Genomic DNA, 18,445 nt, shown 5'->3' with positions numbered 1-18,445 from the left:
TAACGTAACAACGTAACGTAACAACATAACGCAATGTTTTATAAATGGAAATAAAATTGGAATAAGACGTGTAGTCACGTATCAATGCCACACAAAACTACCAAATTATTCTTCACATGATACTATTGTTCTGCATTTGTTTATGCGTGTATACAGATAATAGTACATTTTTTAATTATACCTGCCCGTTGATTGTTTGTGACTTTCGGCTGCTTCAGATAGGAATGTTAGCTTTATGGAAATATAAAAACTAGGAAAATAACTACAGGATGATCAAGGATATGTCTAAGTGCATGAGTGCATATTTGTGTTTGTGTTACTTACAGGTACTCCATCAGTTCCTTGGAACCCGGGCACTCCCATAGGTCCCTGTATGAGTAAAGCATCCATTTTATTAATTTATAATCAGTTTAAACAGCAACACCTGGTGGTGAAAACATGATACTGCTTCAGACAGTTGGGACTGATGTTGTTTGGATGAACGGTTATACATTTAGCTTAAGGCGAAACATCCAAAATACACATTTAGGTGTTTATTTTACTACTTTCTCTATTTGCATCTGTAGATTAGTTAGCATTAGATAATGCCTCATTTGCATATTTAAACATAACATTTCAGAAAACTTGTAATACAAAAAATAACTGTCTTAACGTCAGTAATCAACTGGGGAAGCTTCATGGTAATATCTATTAGTTCACATTTGTTACCCTATTCACCTTTAGTGTCTTCAAAGTGTATGAAATTTTACAATCCATCATCTTTAAAGGCTGTTTTCTCAAAATGAGTTAACTTTCAGTGTCATTCCTATCTATATTTTCCGAAGGTTTTTACAAAGGGGTTTGTTCATATATCATTCAGAGCCTGATTTATACAACATTTTAGTCCTAAAAACTTAAAAATACCTAAAAACCTAAAAAATCTTTTATGGCTGTTAACAATATTTTCTAATTTATGGAGTGATACAAAGAGATATCCCAAATCTCCTCTGTAAAAACCTTTAACTCTAACATTTCAACAAAATGGAACAACATTTGAACCTGGCTTTATCCAATGTTCAGATTTCTGTTCTGTAAATGTATACAAATTAGCACATATTTAATTATATAATGCTCCATTTGCATATTTAAACATGATGTTTCAGAAAACTTGTAATACAAAAAATAATTGTCTTAATGTCAGTAATAAACTAGGGAAGTTTCATGATGATATCTATTAGTTAACATTTTTACCCTATTCACTTGAAGTGTCTTCAAAATGGCTGAAATTTTACAATTCATATCTTTAAAGGCCGTTTTCTAAACATAAGTTTTTTTCTCAAATTTTGAGCCAGAAATCTCCACTTCAGTAGCACTTACATACACCAAACTCTACAGAGTAGTTTGTTCATATATCATTCATAGGCTGATTTATACAACATTTCATCCTTAAAAACATGGTGAAAATGACAGTTGACAGTATTTTCAGATTTGTGTGATACAAATAGATATCCAAAATTTGACTCTAATATGTCAACGAGAATTTTGAACCTGGCTTTATCCATTGTTCACTTTTTCTTTTCTGGAAATGTATGAAAATTAGCACATAATTTAATTATAATATACAGACGTAGGCAAAGTTGTTGGTACCCTTCCGTTAAAGAGAGAAAAACCCACAATGGTCACTGAAATAACTTGAAACTGACAAAAGTAATAATAAATAAAAATTTACTGAAAATGAACTAATGAAAATCAGACATTGTTTTTGAATTGTGGTTCAACAGAATCATTTTAAAAAACAAACTAATGAAACTGGCCAGGACAAAAATGATGGTACCCCTAGAAAAGATGTAAAATAATGTGACCATAGGGACATATTAAACTAAGGTGTGTCCTGTAAATAGCATCACAGGTATCTTCAAACTTGTAATCAGTCAGTCTGCCTATTTAAAGGGTGAAAAGTAGTCACTGTGCTGTTTGGTATCATGGTGTGTACCACACTGAACATGGACCACAGAAAGCTAAGGAGAGAGTTGTCTCAGGAGATCAGAAAGAACATTATAGACCTTCATGTTAAAGGTAAAGGCTATAAGACCATCTCCAAGCAGCTTGATGTTCCTGTGACTACAGCTGCACATATTATTCAGAAGTTTAAGGTCCATGGGACTGTAGCCAACCTCCCTGGACGTGGCCGCAAGAGGAAAATTGATGACATATTGAAGAGACGGATAACACGAATGGTAACCAAAGAGCCCAGAACAACTTCCAAAGAGATTAGAGGTGAACTCCAAGGTCAAGGTACATCAGTGTCAGATCGCACCATCCGTCACTGTTTGAGCCAAAGTGGACTTAATGGAAGACAACCGAGGAGGACACCAAATCATAAAAAAAGCGAGACTGGAATTTTCCAAAATGCATATTGACAAGCCACAAAGCTTCTGGGAGAATGTCCTTTGGACAGATGAGACAAAACTGGAGCTTTTTGGCAAGTCACATCAGCTCTATGTTCACAGACGCAAAAATGAAGCATCCAAAGAAAAGAACACTGTACCTAATGTGAAACATGGAGGAGGCTCGGTTATGTTATGGGGCTGCTTTGTTGCATCTGGCACAGGGTGTCTTGAATCTGTGCAGGGTGCAATGAAATCTCAAGACTATCAAGGCATTCTGGAGCGAAATGTGCTGCCCAGTGTCAGAAAGCTTGGTCTCAGTTGCAGGTCATGGGTCCTCAAAAGGTTGTGCAACAAAATATTAAGTTAAGGGTACCATCATTTTTGTCTAGGCCAGTTTCATTAGTTTGTTTTTTTAAATGATTCTGCTGAACCATAATTCAAAAACAATATCTGATTTTCATTAGTTAATTTTCAGTGAATTTTTATTTATTATTACTTTTGTCAGTTTCAAGTTATTTCAGTGACCATTGTTGGTTTTTCTTTCTTTAACGGAAGGGTACCAACGATTTTGCCTATGTCTGTATATATTATTTAATTATATAATGCCTCATTTGCATAATTAAACATAACATTTCAGAAAACTTGTAATACAAAAAGTAATTGTCTTAGTGTCAGTGATCAACTGGGGAAGTTTCATGATGATATCTATGAGTTAAATGTTTTAACCTATTCACCGGTAGTGTAGTTAAATAATTAATTTAAAATCTATAACACTCACCTTGTCTCCTTTGGGGCCAGATGGTCCTTTCAGTCCAAGGTGGCCCTTCTCTCCATTAGGCCCTGCGGCCCCCAGGCCCCCACGTGGCCCCTCCGGTCCGCTCTGACCCACTTCACCAAGAGATCCTGGACGACCCTGAGAGAAGAGAGAAGACACGGTCACTTTTCAAGCCATGAAGAAGAACAGACAACCTGCAAAGTGCATGAAAAGTAAACCTACCAACCGATTAGTCGGTTAATCAATTAGTTGTCAACTATCAAATTAATCCCAAACTATTTTGATAAATGATTAATCAGTTTGGATGATTTTTAAAGAAAGAAAAAGTCTAAATTCTCTGCTTCCAGCTTCTTAAATGTGAATATTTTCTGGTTTCTTTACTCCTCTATGACAGTAAACTGAATATCTTTGAGCTGTGGACAAAACAAGACGTTTGAAGACATCATCTTGGGCTTTGGGAAACACAGATTTTTCACTATTTTCTGACATTTTATAGACCAAACAACTGATCGATTAATCGAGAAAATAATTGACAGATTAATCGACCATGAAAATAATCATTAGTTGCAGCCCTAAACATCTAATAAACGCACCATAATAAGCAGATGTTAAACTGCTGTATATAAAAAGATAATTAATGACGATATAATATAACAGTTTGTAATTATATATCAAATATGTCTTCATAGGAGACATTATACTTCTGGGAAATACTATACATTATTAAACATTTAAAAATGTCCTTATAACAACATTCTAATGTGTTAAAAACAATGTGTTATATGTTTATCGCTTATAGATGATAAATAGAGGGGGCTGAGTAAGCCTTTGGAAAGTTATCAGAAACATAAATGTTCATTATTCCTGAACAATATTATTTCTACAGTTAATAATGATAATACCAAACAGACAAATTATATTCATCTATGAGTAATCTAATCCCTAAATTTGTAGCTTTTATTGTGTCTTGATGAAGTTATTAGTATGTTTTTATGTAAGTGTTATATAAGTGATTTTTAAGTCTGTCAGTGGTGAAGATGTGATAATGTGACCTGCATATGACACCTCTTGTTTGTCCCTTTATCATTTTTATCTGAAGTAAACACAGCGTGTCCATTTCTTTTCATCAACGTCTTCAATTACACACCATCATCTACCTGAGGAGGTAATTGCCGGGGAAGCCGTTTTGTCTTTGTACTGTGAATTTGTTTCCATGATGAGACGGGAACAAGTCAGAGCGGAAAAAACACAGCGCTTCACTCATGGAGGGATGTTAAAGATCCCATATTATTAAAAGGTGAGATTTTCATGTTTTTTTTTATTATAAAGCAGGCTTAAGTCCTATATAAATACTGTGAAAGTAAATACCGGCATATTCATGCAGACAGTATGAGGAAAATAAAGTTTTTTTTTTAACATTACAGCATGTAAACATGTTCTAGTAGAAATACAAAATACAAGTACGATCCTGAAAATAAGCACAATATGGGACCTTTAACATGTGATCCCAGATCTGAGAGGGATGGTGAAGTGCTTTATGTGGGCATGCAGCGGCATGTGGTCTTAGATGGTGGTCTGAAAAAACTGCTGCTGTGGGTTAATATTTGGTTTGAAAATTAGAAGGGAAAAGGTTTTCAAATTCAACCTGTGACAACATTTTAGAAGATAAACTTAAAAAAAAGTAGATTGTAAAGCCTTTATGTTGACAGGCTGCACTACCAATCCCAACCACATGACGGCAGTAGAAAAACAATGAAACAACATTAACAGGTGGATGAATGAACAGAAATTTCTTGCGAGGCAGGCGGGGTTCGTTAAAGGTCCCATATCATGATCATTGTCAGGTTCATACTTGTACTTTGTGTTTGTACTAGAACATGTTTACACGCTGTTATGTTAAAAAAACAACCTTATTTTCCTCATACTGTCTGCCATGAATATACCTGTATTAATCCTCTGTCTGAAGGACAATCATTTCAACAGAATTGCAACGGAATTGCGTTTCTAGGCAACAGTTTGGGTCCATGTTTACTTCCTGTCAGCTGATGTCATTCAGATACACTGCAACCGGAAATAAACTGGGACACATTTAGAATGTTTACGTTTAAAACCGTGTAATTGTCTAAATATGCAGGCCGAAATGCTGAAGGCTTGTTTCAAACGCACAATTTCTGAATACGGGCTGTGCGTATTTTTCCGTATATTGAACGTTTCAATACTTTCACAGTATTTATATAGCACTTAAACCTGCTTTATACTTTAACACATATGACAATCTCACTTTTTACAATATGGGACCTTTAAGACACATTCATACTCCAGCTTCGACTACTCACAACATGCCATGAGCTCATACTTTAGGCAGTATAACAGGTCTGGGATCAGGTCAAAGGAAAGTCAGAGGATTTTCAGAGCAAAAAAGTGTCTCAGACGAACTCAAATCTGGTTCATTATTGTTTTCATAAGAGTCAGTTCGATTCAATATTCCCTGTTTCATTAGCATGCTCATAAATTCATTCATAAAGACGTCCCACAATTAACTGCGGAAGTAAACCAGCGTTGCAGATGTACATCTAACATTTATGAGACATTTATAGAGCTCAGATGCATGTAAATGCTTGCATGACTCCTTAACTTTGCCCTTAACTTACAGGAGTGTAAAGAATATGCACGCATAATTACATTCAAGCACTGTAGACTATACAGTCCATAGTGTATATGCACATGCACGGAGGTTGCACACACCCTTCATTAAACACAGGTAAAGGTTAACACACACCCCTCTATTACTTCCACACATGATACAAAAAAGGAAGGTAATTCTCTCCTCCACACCTGGTCCTATTCATATATAACTGCTCCGCCTGCAGACACAGAACTCTGAAATAACAAATCTAACATGAGGGGGGACACCATGTAAAGGTCAAATACCAGTTATAAACCATCTTTAGCATCTGCAGGGAGTGGTGGGGTTTACAGTATCCGGACTATTTAGATAAAGACTCAAAAAAGTATAAATACCTTCTTGTGACTGTCTAAACTTTACTTTTTATTCTCTATGGAGAAGCAAGGGACACTTAGGAAACATGAAATCAGTAAACCAGGTCAGTAATTATAGTTAAATTACTCTGGTAATAATTACAAATAAAAGTATAGTTAGATAGAACTAGTAAAAAGCATGTTTTGTAAGAAAAGGACACAATAAAATGCCTCTTGGCACTGCATTAAAGGTCCCATATCATGTTCATTTTCAGGTTCATACTTGTATTTTGTGTTTCTACTAGAACATGTTTACATGCTGTAATGTTCAAAAAACCCTTTATTTTCCTCATAATGTCGGCCTGAATATGCCTGTATTTACCCTCTGTCTGAAACGCTCCATTTTAGCACATTTCGACGGAATTGCGACGAAATTGCAACAGAATTGCGTTGCTAGGCAACAGCTTGGGTCCATGTGTACTTCCTGTCAGCTGATGTCATTCACATACACTGCAACCAGGCATAAATTGGGACACATTTAGAATGTTTTTGTTTAAATCTGTGTCTAAATATTGTATATTTGTGACATCACAAATGGATAGAAATCCTGACAGCTTGTTTCAAATGCAGAGTTTCTGAATCCGGCTGTGTGTATTTCCCTGTGGATTGAGCGTTTCGATACTTTTACAGTATTTATATAGGACTTAAGCCTGCTTTATAATAAAAAAACATGAAAATCTCACTTTTTTATAATATGTCCCCTTTAACCCTGGGACATGCTTTCCGCGTTCAGCGTGGTTCCATTCATACTACAATTGAGGGTTTGTGGCGTTCCAGTGTTCCACGCATGCGCATTTCCCGATCCACACTCTGTTCCAGTTGGTGATGGTGATGCACCATAACGTTGTTTGCCAGGAGTTCAACTCCATTTGGCTGTCTTTGTATTCCTTTAAATACAAATTATAGAAATGTGGGTAGCGGTGAATCGACCTCACACAGCCCCTCTTCCAAACAAGTATCCACTTCGTTATCAAGGCCTATGGAAGGAGGCTGGTACACGGGCGGACAAGGGTCTTGAGTTATGGGGTATAGCACATGCGCAGTGGAACTGAAACTGCAGTCGTGCGTTGCGATTGGCTCAATTTTGGCGAGTGCAGACCACATTTTACTGCGCATGTGTTGTACTGCAAAAGATATGACCCAGCCTCCTTCAACAGGCCTTGGTATGTTATCTTCTTCTTCTGCTTCTTGGCAAACCAGCTAGAGGAGCATATGCCACCAACTGGACTGGAGTGTGGAACGGAACTGGAGCATGCACAGTCCAATGCAGTCGCAAATTTCGGGACCCTTGCAGACACGCGGACGCGAAAAGTATGAATTGGCCTTTAGATAAGCCAGGCTAGCTGTTTTCCGCCGTTTCCAGTTTTTTATGCTAAGCAGAGCTAACCATCCGTTGGCTGTAGCTTCAGATTCAAATGGACAAACATGTCAGCGGTATTAATCTCACTGTGGGCAAGAAAGCGAATAAGTATATTTCCCAATTATTACCTCCGCCAAGGCCGAAGGCCTAGGAAGGAAGTTTTGTTTTCACCAGTGTTGGTTTGTTTGTTTGTTGGTTTGTCCGTTAGCAGGATTACTCCAAAAGTCCGCATCGGATTTAAATGAAATTTTTTGGAGGGGTGAGGTGTGGCACAATGAACAATCCATTAGATTTTGGTGGTGATCCGGATGATTAACTGGATTTTTTTTAAGGATTCCGATCAGCCTGAGCATTACGACCTCAGGCTATAACACATGCGCAGTGTGACTGATGACGCGTTGATGACGCATGACCCCGCCTCCTTCTTCCTTCAGAGAGAGAGAGACAGAGAGAGAGAGCTGAGGGAGTGGGGGTAATAATTTACATAAATAAACTCGACATGATACGAAGTTACTCTTTGCCAAAAACAGGGTTACATCTAAGGACAAGACTGCAGTGATGTCAGTGAGACATAGCTCCTGTGTGTTTGCTTCATTTGGCTTTTAATCAGGGGTAATCAGGGATCAGCTTTGGTCACAATGTGTGAGGCTGCAGCTCCGTGGCCTCGGGGGGGCCGGCAGGTAGCAGTAATGAAAGGGCTGCGCCAGGTGAAGGCGGCCTGCCGGAGCTGTCTGGCTCGCACTCACACCTGGTTTCACCCGGGGAAAATATGCGGGGGTCCCACAGGGAGCCACTTTCTCTCACGCCTCGCCTTCCTTCTTTCTCATCCTCCGTCGCTCTTTCTCATCAACGTCATCACCCTTTAGTTTGCAACTTTCATCTTGTTTCTTTGTCGTCTGTCGCTCTGTCATTATTCGTGCCAGCTGCAAGCACATTTAAAGTGCCAACCAGCTCCTCCATCTGTGTTTGGGCTCATCTCTTTCTAGTCTTTCTAGCATCCATTTTTCAGGTCACGGGGGTCACTTTCAAAGACTCGGCTGTCTGTCTGGTGTAAAAGGTGAGAGGCGCAGTGTGAGTTAAGGTGAATAATGCTTGTGTTGCATGTCCTTAACCGTGCGTGCATGGATATAAAGGGACCATTTGTGCAAAGCTAGTAAAAGTAAGAAACAGCTACTCAAATCTAATCTTCAGGGAATCTCTTTCATGGTCAGCTGGAAGTGAGTGTCTTTGAGGAGGAAGTGAGGTGAGTTTCTGCAAACCATCTCTGTTTATTCCCTAACATGGCATGGAATTAAAAAAATGCCATGTGCAGAGGAAGAAGATCACAGAGTGGAGAGGAGAGATAAAAGGGAATGGATGAAAGGGAGCAAAAAAAAAAGGGGGGAAACCAATAAAGACAAAAAGAGAGAGAGAGAGCACTGCTAAATCACATCAGATTTTGCTGGAGCATGAGGCTGCTCTGAAAATGCCCACTAGGTGGCGATCTACCACCCCACACAGGTCAATAAACCTCAGTGACCTCTGTAGAGGAAAACGGGGCTGATTCATAAAGGAAATCAGAGTCAAATAATGACAATGAAATGCTTTTTATTGCAACCTCACCTTGTGAAGGTGCACTTTCAGATTAAAATAGTTTGCAAACACCCAACATTACATAAATAGTTATGTGCAATCCTACTTCTATTTTTCATAATCTGTGCTTATCATCCTGCATGCATGGTGGTGCACAGTGGTTAGCACTGTCGCCTCACAGCAAGAGGGTTGCATGTTCGAATCTGGCATGGGTTTTCTCCGGGAGCTCCGGTTTCTTCCCACAGTCCAAAGACATGCAGGTTCATTGTTGACTCTAAATGTCCCGTAGGTGTGAATGTGAGTGTGAATGGTTGTCTGTCTCTGATAATGAATGAATGAATGAATATTTTCATCCTACAAAGTTGTTTAAAGCTGACACCACATTAGTGTTAATTTGGAGTAGTATTTCTGGACACCTAATTAGCTCTAATTTGGTCTCTACAACTCCTGAAGGAATTATGTGGTCCTTAAAGGGACACCACATCTAGCGGTGTGGTTGCAGATTGCAACCAACTGAGTACCCCCTCCGCTCACTCCCCCCTTTCCAAGACTGCGGTAACGTGAGCCGCCGAGTGCAAAACCGTGGTAACGCCGTTCACCTCGTTCAGAGGCCATCTTTCCTGGTGGCTTGGCTGGTGTGGCGAGTGAAGCTCATCTAGTAGCCACTTGCATATTTTACCAGCACTTGGTTGGTGGCTGGTGCTAATTTCCAACCCCAGAAGGGCTCATTGATTATACACTAATGAAAACATAGCTATAGATATTATATTCCATTTCTGCTAATAGATCCCCTGAAAGTTGGCACACTGTTCCTTTAAGTTTGACTTTCTGTGCTAGCTAGTTGCAAAATTTGCAGTTTCGCGCACATAGATAGCGTAAAGTGGCATTAGGGCCACCCCCTGAAATGAACACGTCAGTGTAGGGGCAGTATGGTGATGTGACACAACATGCTTGATTTAGGGGGCGTCGCTTTCACTTTTTCTGCCGTGATCTCAGAATTAACGATATAGTAACATCCTTGAGTGTCGCCACGTTTATTGTTTACATCGTTAAAATCCAGAAGTTCTAGCTATACGGTCTGAGTTCTCTGGTGTGGAATCCTCCAGTAACACGCATATATAGTACAAGTATCTGAACAAGGATGAAGCCAGTTGTCTGAACGAATGCGTGGTAACAAATAAAGTATATCTTCAGCCTTAGACGTGCAGTAAAACCAAAACAATGCGCTGGAAGAGTTGGGTGATAATTTTCTGTGGTTCGTCACTACGAGCAAGTTCACATTACACCCAGTCGTTTGACAATAGATATAAATGTGGAGCTTTAAAGACCCTAAATATTTAGTATCCCTAGGGCTGGGTGGTATCGGCACTCGATACCTTTAATCTATCGACATAATGAAACAACCCAGTACCAAGTAGTATTGAAACTACCCAGATCTAGAAAGTAGGGATGCACCGATACCGATACCAGTATCAGGTCCGATACTGTGCTCATGTACTCATACTCGTACTCGCAAAACGGCTCCGATACAATGGCACCGATACCACTTCACGGTGGTGCGCCCGACCCTGCTGGGCCGGGATCCCACCTCAGCCAGCGTGCACCGGCCCTCACTTTCATTGCGCCACGGGGTTTTGCTTGCACCCTCTGACTCTCGCATGCGTTAGACGCATCGGTACTCGTATCGGTACTCGGTATCGGCGAGTACCCAAATGTAAGTACTTGTTCTTGTACTCTGTCTGAAAAAAAGTGGTATCGGTGCATCCCTAGGTACTGGTATTGGTACTGATATCACAATTTCTTAAACAATACCCAAGTGTAACTCCGACTTTGTTCAGGTTATAGGGGAGTTATTTTGGTAACTATGGTATTGGTTCCACTTAGTTTCTTTAGTCCACATGGTTCACATCTGGTTTGCACCCATTATACAAATAAAGTACTTTGCTTTTTAAACACATGCAGACACATTTTTATCAGAGATCAGTCTGTCCCCCTGCCAGCGTCTCCCGACACCATCTCCCCACAGACACCCCTTGCCAGTTGGCATCGCCGTCTGTTGTCATGCCAGCCCGGCGGGTCTCCGCCCGGCTCTTCCAGACCTTCTATCCTCATCACCTTCCAGCAGACTGGTCAGTTTGTAGGCCCAAATCCCCTCCAGCACAAAGGGCACAATGGAGCCTATTCTGGGCCGCTAAGCTCTCTGGACTTACTGCTCCCGTCGGGCCTACCTCACTTCCTGATCGGGGGAGAGTGCTTGGACAGACAGATTCTAGCCGCCATGTATGAGTGAAAACCGGCCTGTGTGTGTGCGTCGTCCACCGACTCACGCGCACGCAAACATGAACAACACACCCTCGGGCTCTCTGAGGATTTATCGAGACGCATTGTTTTGAGCGGCGAGTGTGCGAGGGGGAAGATTTTAGCTGTCACACCGCATGCTCACTGGGGGACGGTGATGGGAGCGGCGTGGAGAGGAGGCTGGGTCTTTGGGTGCAAGTTTAATCAGCGGGGGCAGTTTGATAACCTAATTACGGATCAAGCCACGTGAATCGGCAGAAACTCAAACAGCCCCTGGACAGAAAGGCTACAAAAATGTGCTCAAAGGACTTTTGATGCTGTTAAAAGATGAAAACACTAACTAAAAAGTCAGCAGCTCCCACACTCATCTACACACAGATAGGGGAAAGAGGGCGATGTTTGTCCCTCCTATCCCCTCCAGCGATCAGACTGCGAACCCAAACACCTTCGTTTATCTCAGACATGTTTGTCCTGCTCAGGATGACTGATGATCAAGCAACCAGAGAGAGAGAAACATCCTCACTATCTCAGCATACAGGCACGCAAGATGGAATTCCTCAGCATATTTGGAAAGTATAGGAACAACATTAAACAGGGAGCAGCTGGGCGCTAAGGATGCAATCACACCTGCATTTTGTTTTGTTTAATCTGGGCTTGTAAATACAAGTCACAATGATTGCTTGTTTATTGGACAGAGTTTGGTGGCCTGAGACTTTTTGGAAAATCCTTTTCTGATGAGAAACACTTCAATTTGGGCATTTGATCCACATTTAAGGGGGTTATTGTTTTATTTTGTTACGCTAGATGTACTTCTTGTTTATCCGATTCAGATTTATCTGCTTCTACCCATCAAACCTTGTGTTTTTCTATCTTTTCCTGGACTTCCAGACCTCTGAAACTTTACCCCTTCAAGCACCTCTTCCACCAGAGTTCAACCTGTTCAAATACCCAGAATGCTCCAGATGTTGAATAAATAAAAAGGCTCCAAACATCCGAATCGTGTTAAGAGCACTTAATGCCATCGCGGTCAATCATGCAGTCTTTTATAAAAGTATTTGTTACTGTGTGTTAATGAGGACAGATGGAAGGAAGGACATGTGATATAGGGCACTTTATGACATTGGTTCTACTTAAGGTTTACGAGGAATTCCTTTGTATCATTTCCTTTACGTCAGTATAAACTCTAAACATGTGCTCACGATGATGTTGCTGTACGCGTCTTTATAGCTGAAATCACCCCTCAAACTACAATCAAGCTGTTCTCAACCTCGTTCGTAGCTATACCTTCGAAAAGTAATGCACTGTAATTCGTGTATACCACGAAATCAATTCATATGTAATCCAGGTAATCGTGAACCAGGAAGTATAAAGAGCGATTTTATTTTTTGGGTGGGTCAAAAAATAACAGACTTTCACCCAGGAGACCGGCGTTCGTACCCCGTGTGAAACCAGAAGTCAACGTTGACTTATTTGTCACGTAACTTCCGTACTTAAAGGTACTATATGTAACTTTCTGGAAGTCGTTGTTATTAATGACCGTTAATGGGCGTTAACTGCAGTCAGCATCCTGACATCCCTCCACACTGTCCATTAATTCCTGACTGTGGACACCTCGTCGGGCATTATCCCTTACATAATGTTCCGTAATGCTCCTATATTTTATTTGGACCATTGGCTCCGTGATACTAAGTAGCTTGCAGTTTTTTGCAAATTACTTTATTAGCTTATATGACGAAGCAAGTAACGGCAGATCCATGCCACGTAGCTGAGTTACAGCAAACGGGCTAACCTTAGCTTAAGCACTCAAGACAGTATATTGCTACGTTAGCTGCACACTGTTGGCGCTGTAGGGGAGCTGAAGAGAGGCGAAGCACTCGGGTGAGCGCATAAATGTCATATTCTTTGAATTTTCCCCGGCAAAACAGTCCCGAGTCCTTTACTGTACATAGAAATCAGTCCACAGGCTGTTATAGGCAACCGAGAAAGTCCAGGAAGGTCTCAGTTTTTAAGTTACGTTACAATGCGTTTACACATTGGCAATACAAAGTGATTAACACATGTAAATTGTTACATATAGTACCTTTAAGTAACGCCATTTCCGCAGTTATTTTAGCCAAAACTACCATGTTTTCCTAAACTTAACTTAGTCGTTTTTGTTGACTAAGCCTAACCAAGTTGTTTCCTGTGAAGTTTATTTTAAAAAGGCTGTATGCATGTAACGATTGGAAATGGACACGTGTTGCTGGACATTCGTAGGAAAAGGCGTGCAAAATGAGGAATAACTTTTTGTAAGATGTCATACGAGGATACGTTGCTCCAGTAAATGCACAATAAATTCCTCTATGTGTCGTTTGTCTGATAAAAGATAAGGAGAACCCGATTAAAAACCTGGAAACCAACACTATTAATTGGTGCTTCTTACCCGATAGATCAAGAATATAATCGGCAGATTGATAGATCATGAAAGTAATCTTTAGATGCAAACACGAACCCATTTCTTGTCAAACTATCATCCTAGCAGTCCTGTCTTCAGACTGATTCCCGCCCCTCCTCTGCACCTCTGACTCATCTGTTTGTAGTGATGGCCGCCGTTAAACAAACAACCTGTTCTCTCTTTTCATCCAGGTGCTTTCCCCTCCAATAAAAACCCCATTAGCGGTCAGCGTGGCCCCGCTGTCCCACGGTGATGATGTCATAAAGCTGTGGTGTTTTCTCAGCTGTCGGGACAGGAAGTGAGCCACAGTACGAGGAAGGGTAGAAAGACAGCCGTGAGACTTTTTGGTTTGTTGTTTTTTAATTTGACTTTTTGCTATTTGAATGCAAAACATTATATGACTCATAAAAAAAATTTCTCCAACAAAGAACCACAATTTCCCACGAAATGGTGCTGAAGATGAGCTGTTAGGAAAGCCGTAAATATAATACACAGGACTTTTACTCCACAGTCCTAATAATGTAACTAATTGGTGTACTCGGGGCTGGAAAAATTTGCCTGAGGTGGCGACAAACAGCAGACGTAATTTGCACTATTGGCTCGTTTACACCTTTAAGGCATGGAGTAGACATTTGGGTGTTTATTTTACAACTTTGTGTATTTGGGTCTGTAGATTTCTCCTAAATTCTCCAAAAGCTAACATTAAATAATGCCTCATTTGCATATTCAAACATAACATTTCGGAAAACTTGTAATACAAAAAAATAATAGTCTTAATGTCAGTAATCAACTGGGGAAGTTTCATGGTGATATCTAGTAGTTAACATTTTTACACTATTCACCTGTAGTGGCTTCAAAATGCATGGAATTTTACAATCCATATCTTTAAAGGGCTTTTTTCTCAAAATGAGTTTTCTCTCAGACTTTGAGCCAGAAATCTCCACTTCAGCAGCACTTACATACACCAAACTTTACAGTTTCACTCCTGTCTATATTCTGAAGGTTTTTACCTGAGGGGTTTGATCATATATTATTAATAGCCTGATTTTTAAAGCATTTTATTTCTAAAAACATTGCGAAAATTGTTTTTTTTTAATGGCTGTTGACAGTATTTATTATTTTGATTTATTCCGGAGTTGGTGCATCGATAAACAGCTGGTGGCTCTAATTCTCCATTCAGAAGAAGAGGCTGCAACCAACCCGTTCTCATCCCAACTCGTCACATATTACCGCTTTGTCACGCCCCTTGGTATCAGGCCCCTTGGCGTCACTTTAGGATTAGGCATCAAAACCACTATAGTTAGGTTTAGCTAAGAACTACATGGTTGGGCTTCAAACTACAATATTTGTACAGTGAACATGACACTGAATGTTGTGAACATGTGATACGAACCAACAGCTGTGATGCGGGACATGAACAGAGGTGTCCTGGATGAAAGCCTTATGTTAATTGGACCCATCCACCTCCCGCCAGGTGTGTGTCTTTTCACTCTTTAAACTATGTCACCACAGTCACTCCCAGCGCACTTTCTCTGAGCGTCTACAGTTGCCGCGGATTGGTTTACATTACAGTTAAAGGAACGCCCGGTGCGTCTCATACTGTCGCTAAGGGGTGCTTTGTGCGGCGGTACCGAACGCTGATGCCGTGACAAAGCCTCGGTATTTGACGCTCTGGGGAATGTGAACGGGCTGGTGCAACGAGTAATTTAAAGAGCGCCAGAGAAACTTAAACAATGAAAAACCACAGGGGACTTTGCCTCAATTCACACTGCTGAGAGCGAATACAAGTTCATTTGTGAGTATTATCGCTCCGTGATGCAAGTTCCAGAAGATTCCTACTGGCATATAAATGGTAAATTATCAAAGCTGTGACTGTCAGAACAAGATCAACCTGCAAACGTCAGCCGTCAAAATCCCATCTGGGTCCGAAACCCTCGTTTACAAACAACCCCGAAGTCTGTTGACAGCAGAGACGGCCGAGAATGTGGAAGATTACGAACAAAAACGACAAAAACGTGTTTCGGATTGGATTCATCGCGGGTGTAAAAAGATGTGGCGAGCGAACTTCCTGATTTTCTGTCAGCTTCACGTCTCTCTGTTTATAACACGAGGAGGGGGAAGAGACGTGTCCTCCCGTCTGCAGGACAAAAGAGGTGAAGACGAGCGCCGTCCAGCTGTGTTTAGTTAGGTAGGGATCGGAGAATCCTGTACAGTTTGTTAACACTAATGTGCATATTTTCTGTATCTGTGAGTGTGTGTCTGCATCAGCAACGTGGGACTCTACTTACCTCCTCTCTCTGCTCTTTCAAACAAAGAGTCCAGAGACAGAGGCAGCTGCACTGATACAATCTGACGCCCACCCAACCTCCGACTGAGCGTCTAGATCAAAAGCATCCTCTTATATCCACTTTTAATTGTGTTTATCTTTAAATAAACCTGCACATATGAGAGACACACCATACACACACACACACACACACAAACATAATTGCATATCCTACAGTATTTTTGTCCTGTTTCAAGATGACGAGTGTCTACACGTTTAACAGCGTTAAGTTTAAGTAACGAGCAGGGCCAGACAAGAAAAAATGTCATAAATGATAGCTCGGATTTGTGTTAAATGTGTGTGTGTGTGTGAGTGGAAATGTCGTAAATAACCGTGCCGTCATCATCGCATCAAATCACAAGAGCCTATAAAATCAGTAATAACCAGTTTTGTGCATTCCTGCGCGGGTTTGCCCTTTGTATAAGTGTGTGTGTGGACATTAGATCACCCACGAGGTGTCTAATTCCTGCAGAGAAGACAGCAGAGGAGGACGAACCCACCGACACCTTCCCCTCTGGCATTTTTCCACTTCATTTACTTTTATACGTTCTCATGCTTTCTCATGCTTTAGTTTGAACTCGTGTGGATGAGACTGATGTTCCAGTAGCAGTTCCTAAGGCAGCCATGCGAGGGCAGTAGTGTGCACTGGAAACTGAGAGGAGGCAGCAACAGGAGGGAAGAAACTGAGAAATAAAAGCCTACATTTTCGCATGAATGTGCAAAGAAACAGAAAAATAAATAAATAAAACTTATTTATTTATTTGACAGATTACTTATTTTTGTCGAATTAATAAAATAAATAAATGAAATAATAAAGGAAGAAATGTAGAAATAAGAGCCTAAATTATCAGATAAAACAAAATAAAAAAAATTTAATGTGCACAGAAATAGAAAAATAAATAAATAAATGTATTTATTCATTAGAAAAAATATTTTTTTGTCTATTAATTTGTTTTCGTGTCTAATTCCCAATTATTTTCTGTTTACATTTATTTCCTTATTTATTTGTTTGTTTCTCTATTTATTTATTTTCATATTTCTTACCCCACATGTAATGGGGCCTGCCTTGATAGTGACATTTCACAACCAGTGGTTAATATTATTTTCAAATTAACCTGCACAATTATTTGATAATTGACCCTTTTATTTCTACATTTCTTTCTATATTATTTTATTTATCTATTTATTATAATGGCATCTTTATTTCTCCATAATGAGAAAGAAGAGATGGGACCAAAAGGATAAAAAAAGACACACTGACACTCACTTCCACCTGTCTTTCTCTGAGTCTGTGATCCTTTGTGTTGGCTGTGACCTTTGACCTCTCCTAGACTAAACTCTGTGCCTGGTGAGGGGATGAGCTGTTTGGGTGTCAGGTGTGTGTGTGTGTGTGTGTGTGTGTGTGTGTGTGTGTGTGTGTGTGTGTGTGTTTGAGAGAGAAGTTCAAAGCTAAATTGCATCCTTCCCATCGTTTCAGCTCAGATTGAAAGACAAGGAGATGGCTTTTTGTTTGTCAAGACACTTTGGGGACAAAGGGAGGCAAAATGGCTGCTCTACCGCCATTTTATACGCCTACGTGTGTGTGTGTGTGTGTGTGTGTGTGTGTGTGTGTGTGTGTGTGTATGTGTGTGTGTGTGTGTTAAGATGAAGCCTAAACAAAGACCACCACCATTTAAGACCTCAAAAGGAGGGAGAGCCTGATAAAATGCCATGCAGGGGCCCAGGAGTGTGTGTGTGATAAGACTGTCCTGTACTTTACTCTGTAGGTCTGTAGGTCCATCACCACACGCACACACACACACACATAAAATACACGAAGCGCTCGCTCAGCGAAACCTGGACAAGCTTCATAATCACAAACACAACACATTAGAGAACGCATGGAGAGAGAGAGAGAGAGAGAGAGAGAGAGAGAGAGAGAGGTTGGAGATGTATTGAAAGATGAGGAAGAGAGAGATCAAAGTCATGCTCGTCTCAGTGTCGTCCTGCAGCCAACACGGATTATCTGTGTGCAATCTGAGCCTCCGTCTGCGTGTGTTTGACAGTATATATATATGATCTTCCATTTTATTACATGCCTCAATATAGAGTGCTGCAGGGGTAATGTAGGCCAACCAGGAAGTTAGCATCGCCCTGGTTCCCTCTAGAAACAGTCAATGGGATTTTTACTTTCAGTTTTGGATTACTGCAGAAAATAAGGAACGTTTATGATACTTAGATCTTTTGTTCAGCAAAATCTCCACAAATTTTTGAAGTGTGAATGCAATCGCCA

The 18,445-nt window shown here is 40.4% G+C and overlaps 1 protein-coding gene across 3 annotated transcripts in view; it reads right to left on the bottom strand.

Moving 5' to 3' along the window:
- col4a6 (collagen, type IV, alpha 6) overlaps positions 1 to 18,445 on the bottom strand; it is a 174,881-nt gene that overhangs the window by 54,928 nt on the left and 101,508 nt on the right. For all 3 annotated transcript variants that reach the window (XM_074623113.1, XM_074623114.1, XM_074623115.1), the window contains exons 5-6: positions 3,148 to 3,282; positions 325 to 369 (exon numbers count right to left, since the gene is read on the bottom strand). In XM_074623113.1, the coding sequence (XP_074479214.1) occupies positions 325 to 369; positions 3,148 to 3,282 (180 nt within the window). The remainder of the gene's footprint in view (positions 1 to 324; positions 370 to 3,147; positions 3,283 to 18,445) is intronic.

Source organism: Sebastes fasciatus, chromosome 22 (genome assembly GCF_043250625.1).
Source record: "Sebastes fasciatus isolate fSebFas1 chromosome 22, fSebFas1.pri, whole genome shotgun sequence".
NCBI classification, from domain to species: domain Eukaryota; kingdom Metazoa; phylum Chordata; class Actinopteri; order Perciformes; family Sebastidae; genus Sebastes; species Sebastes fasciatus.
This window is presented reverse-complemented; position numbering and strand designations above follow the sequence as displayed.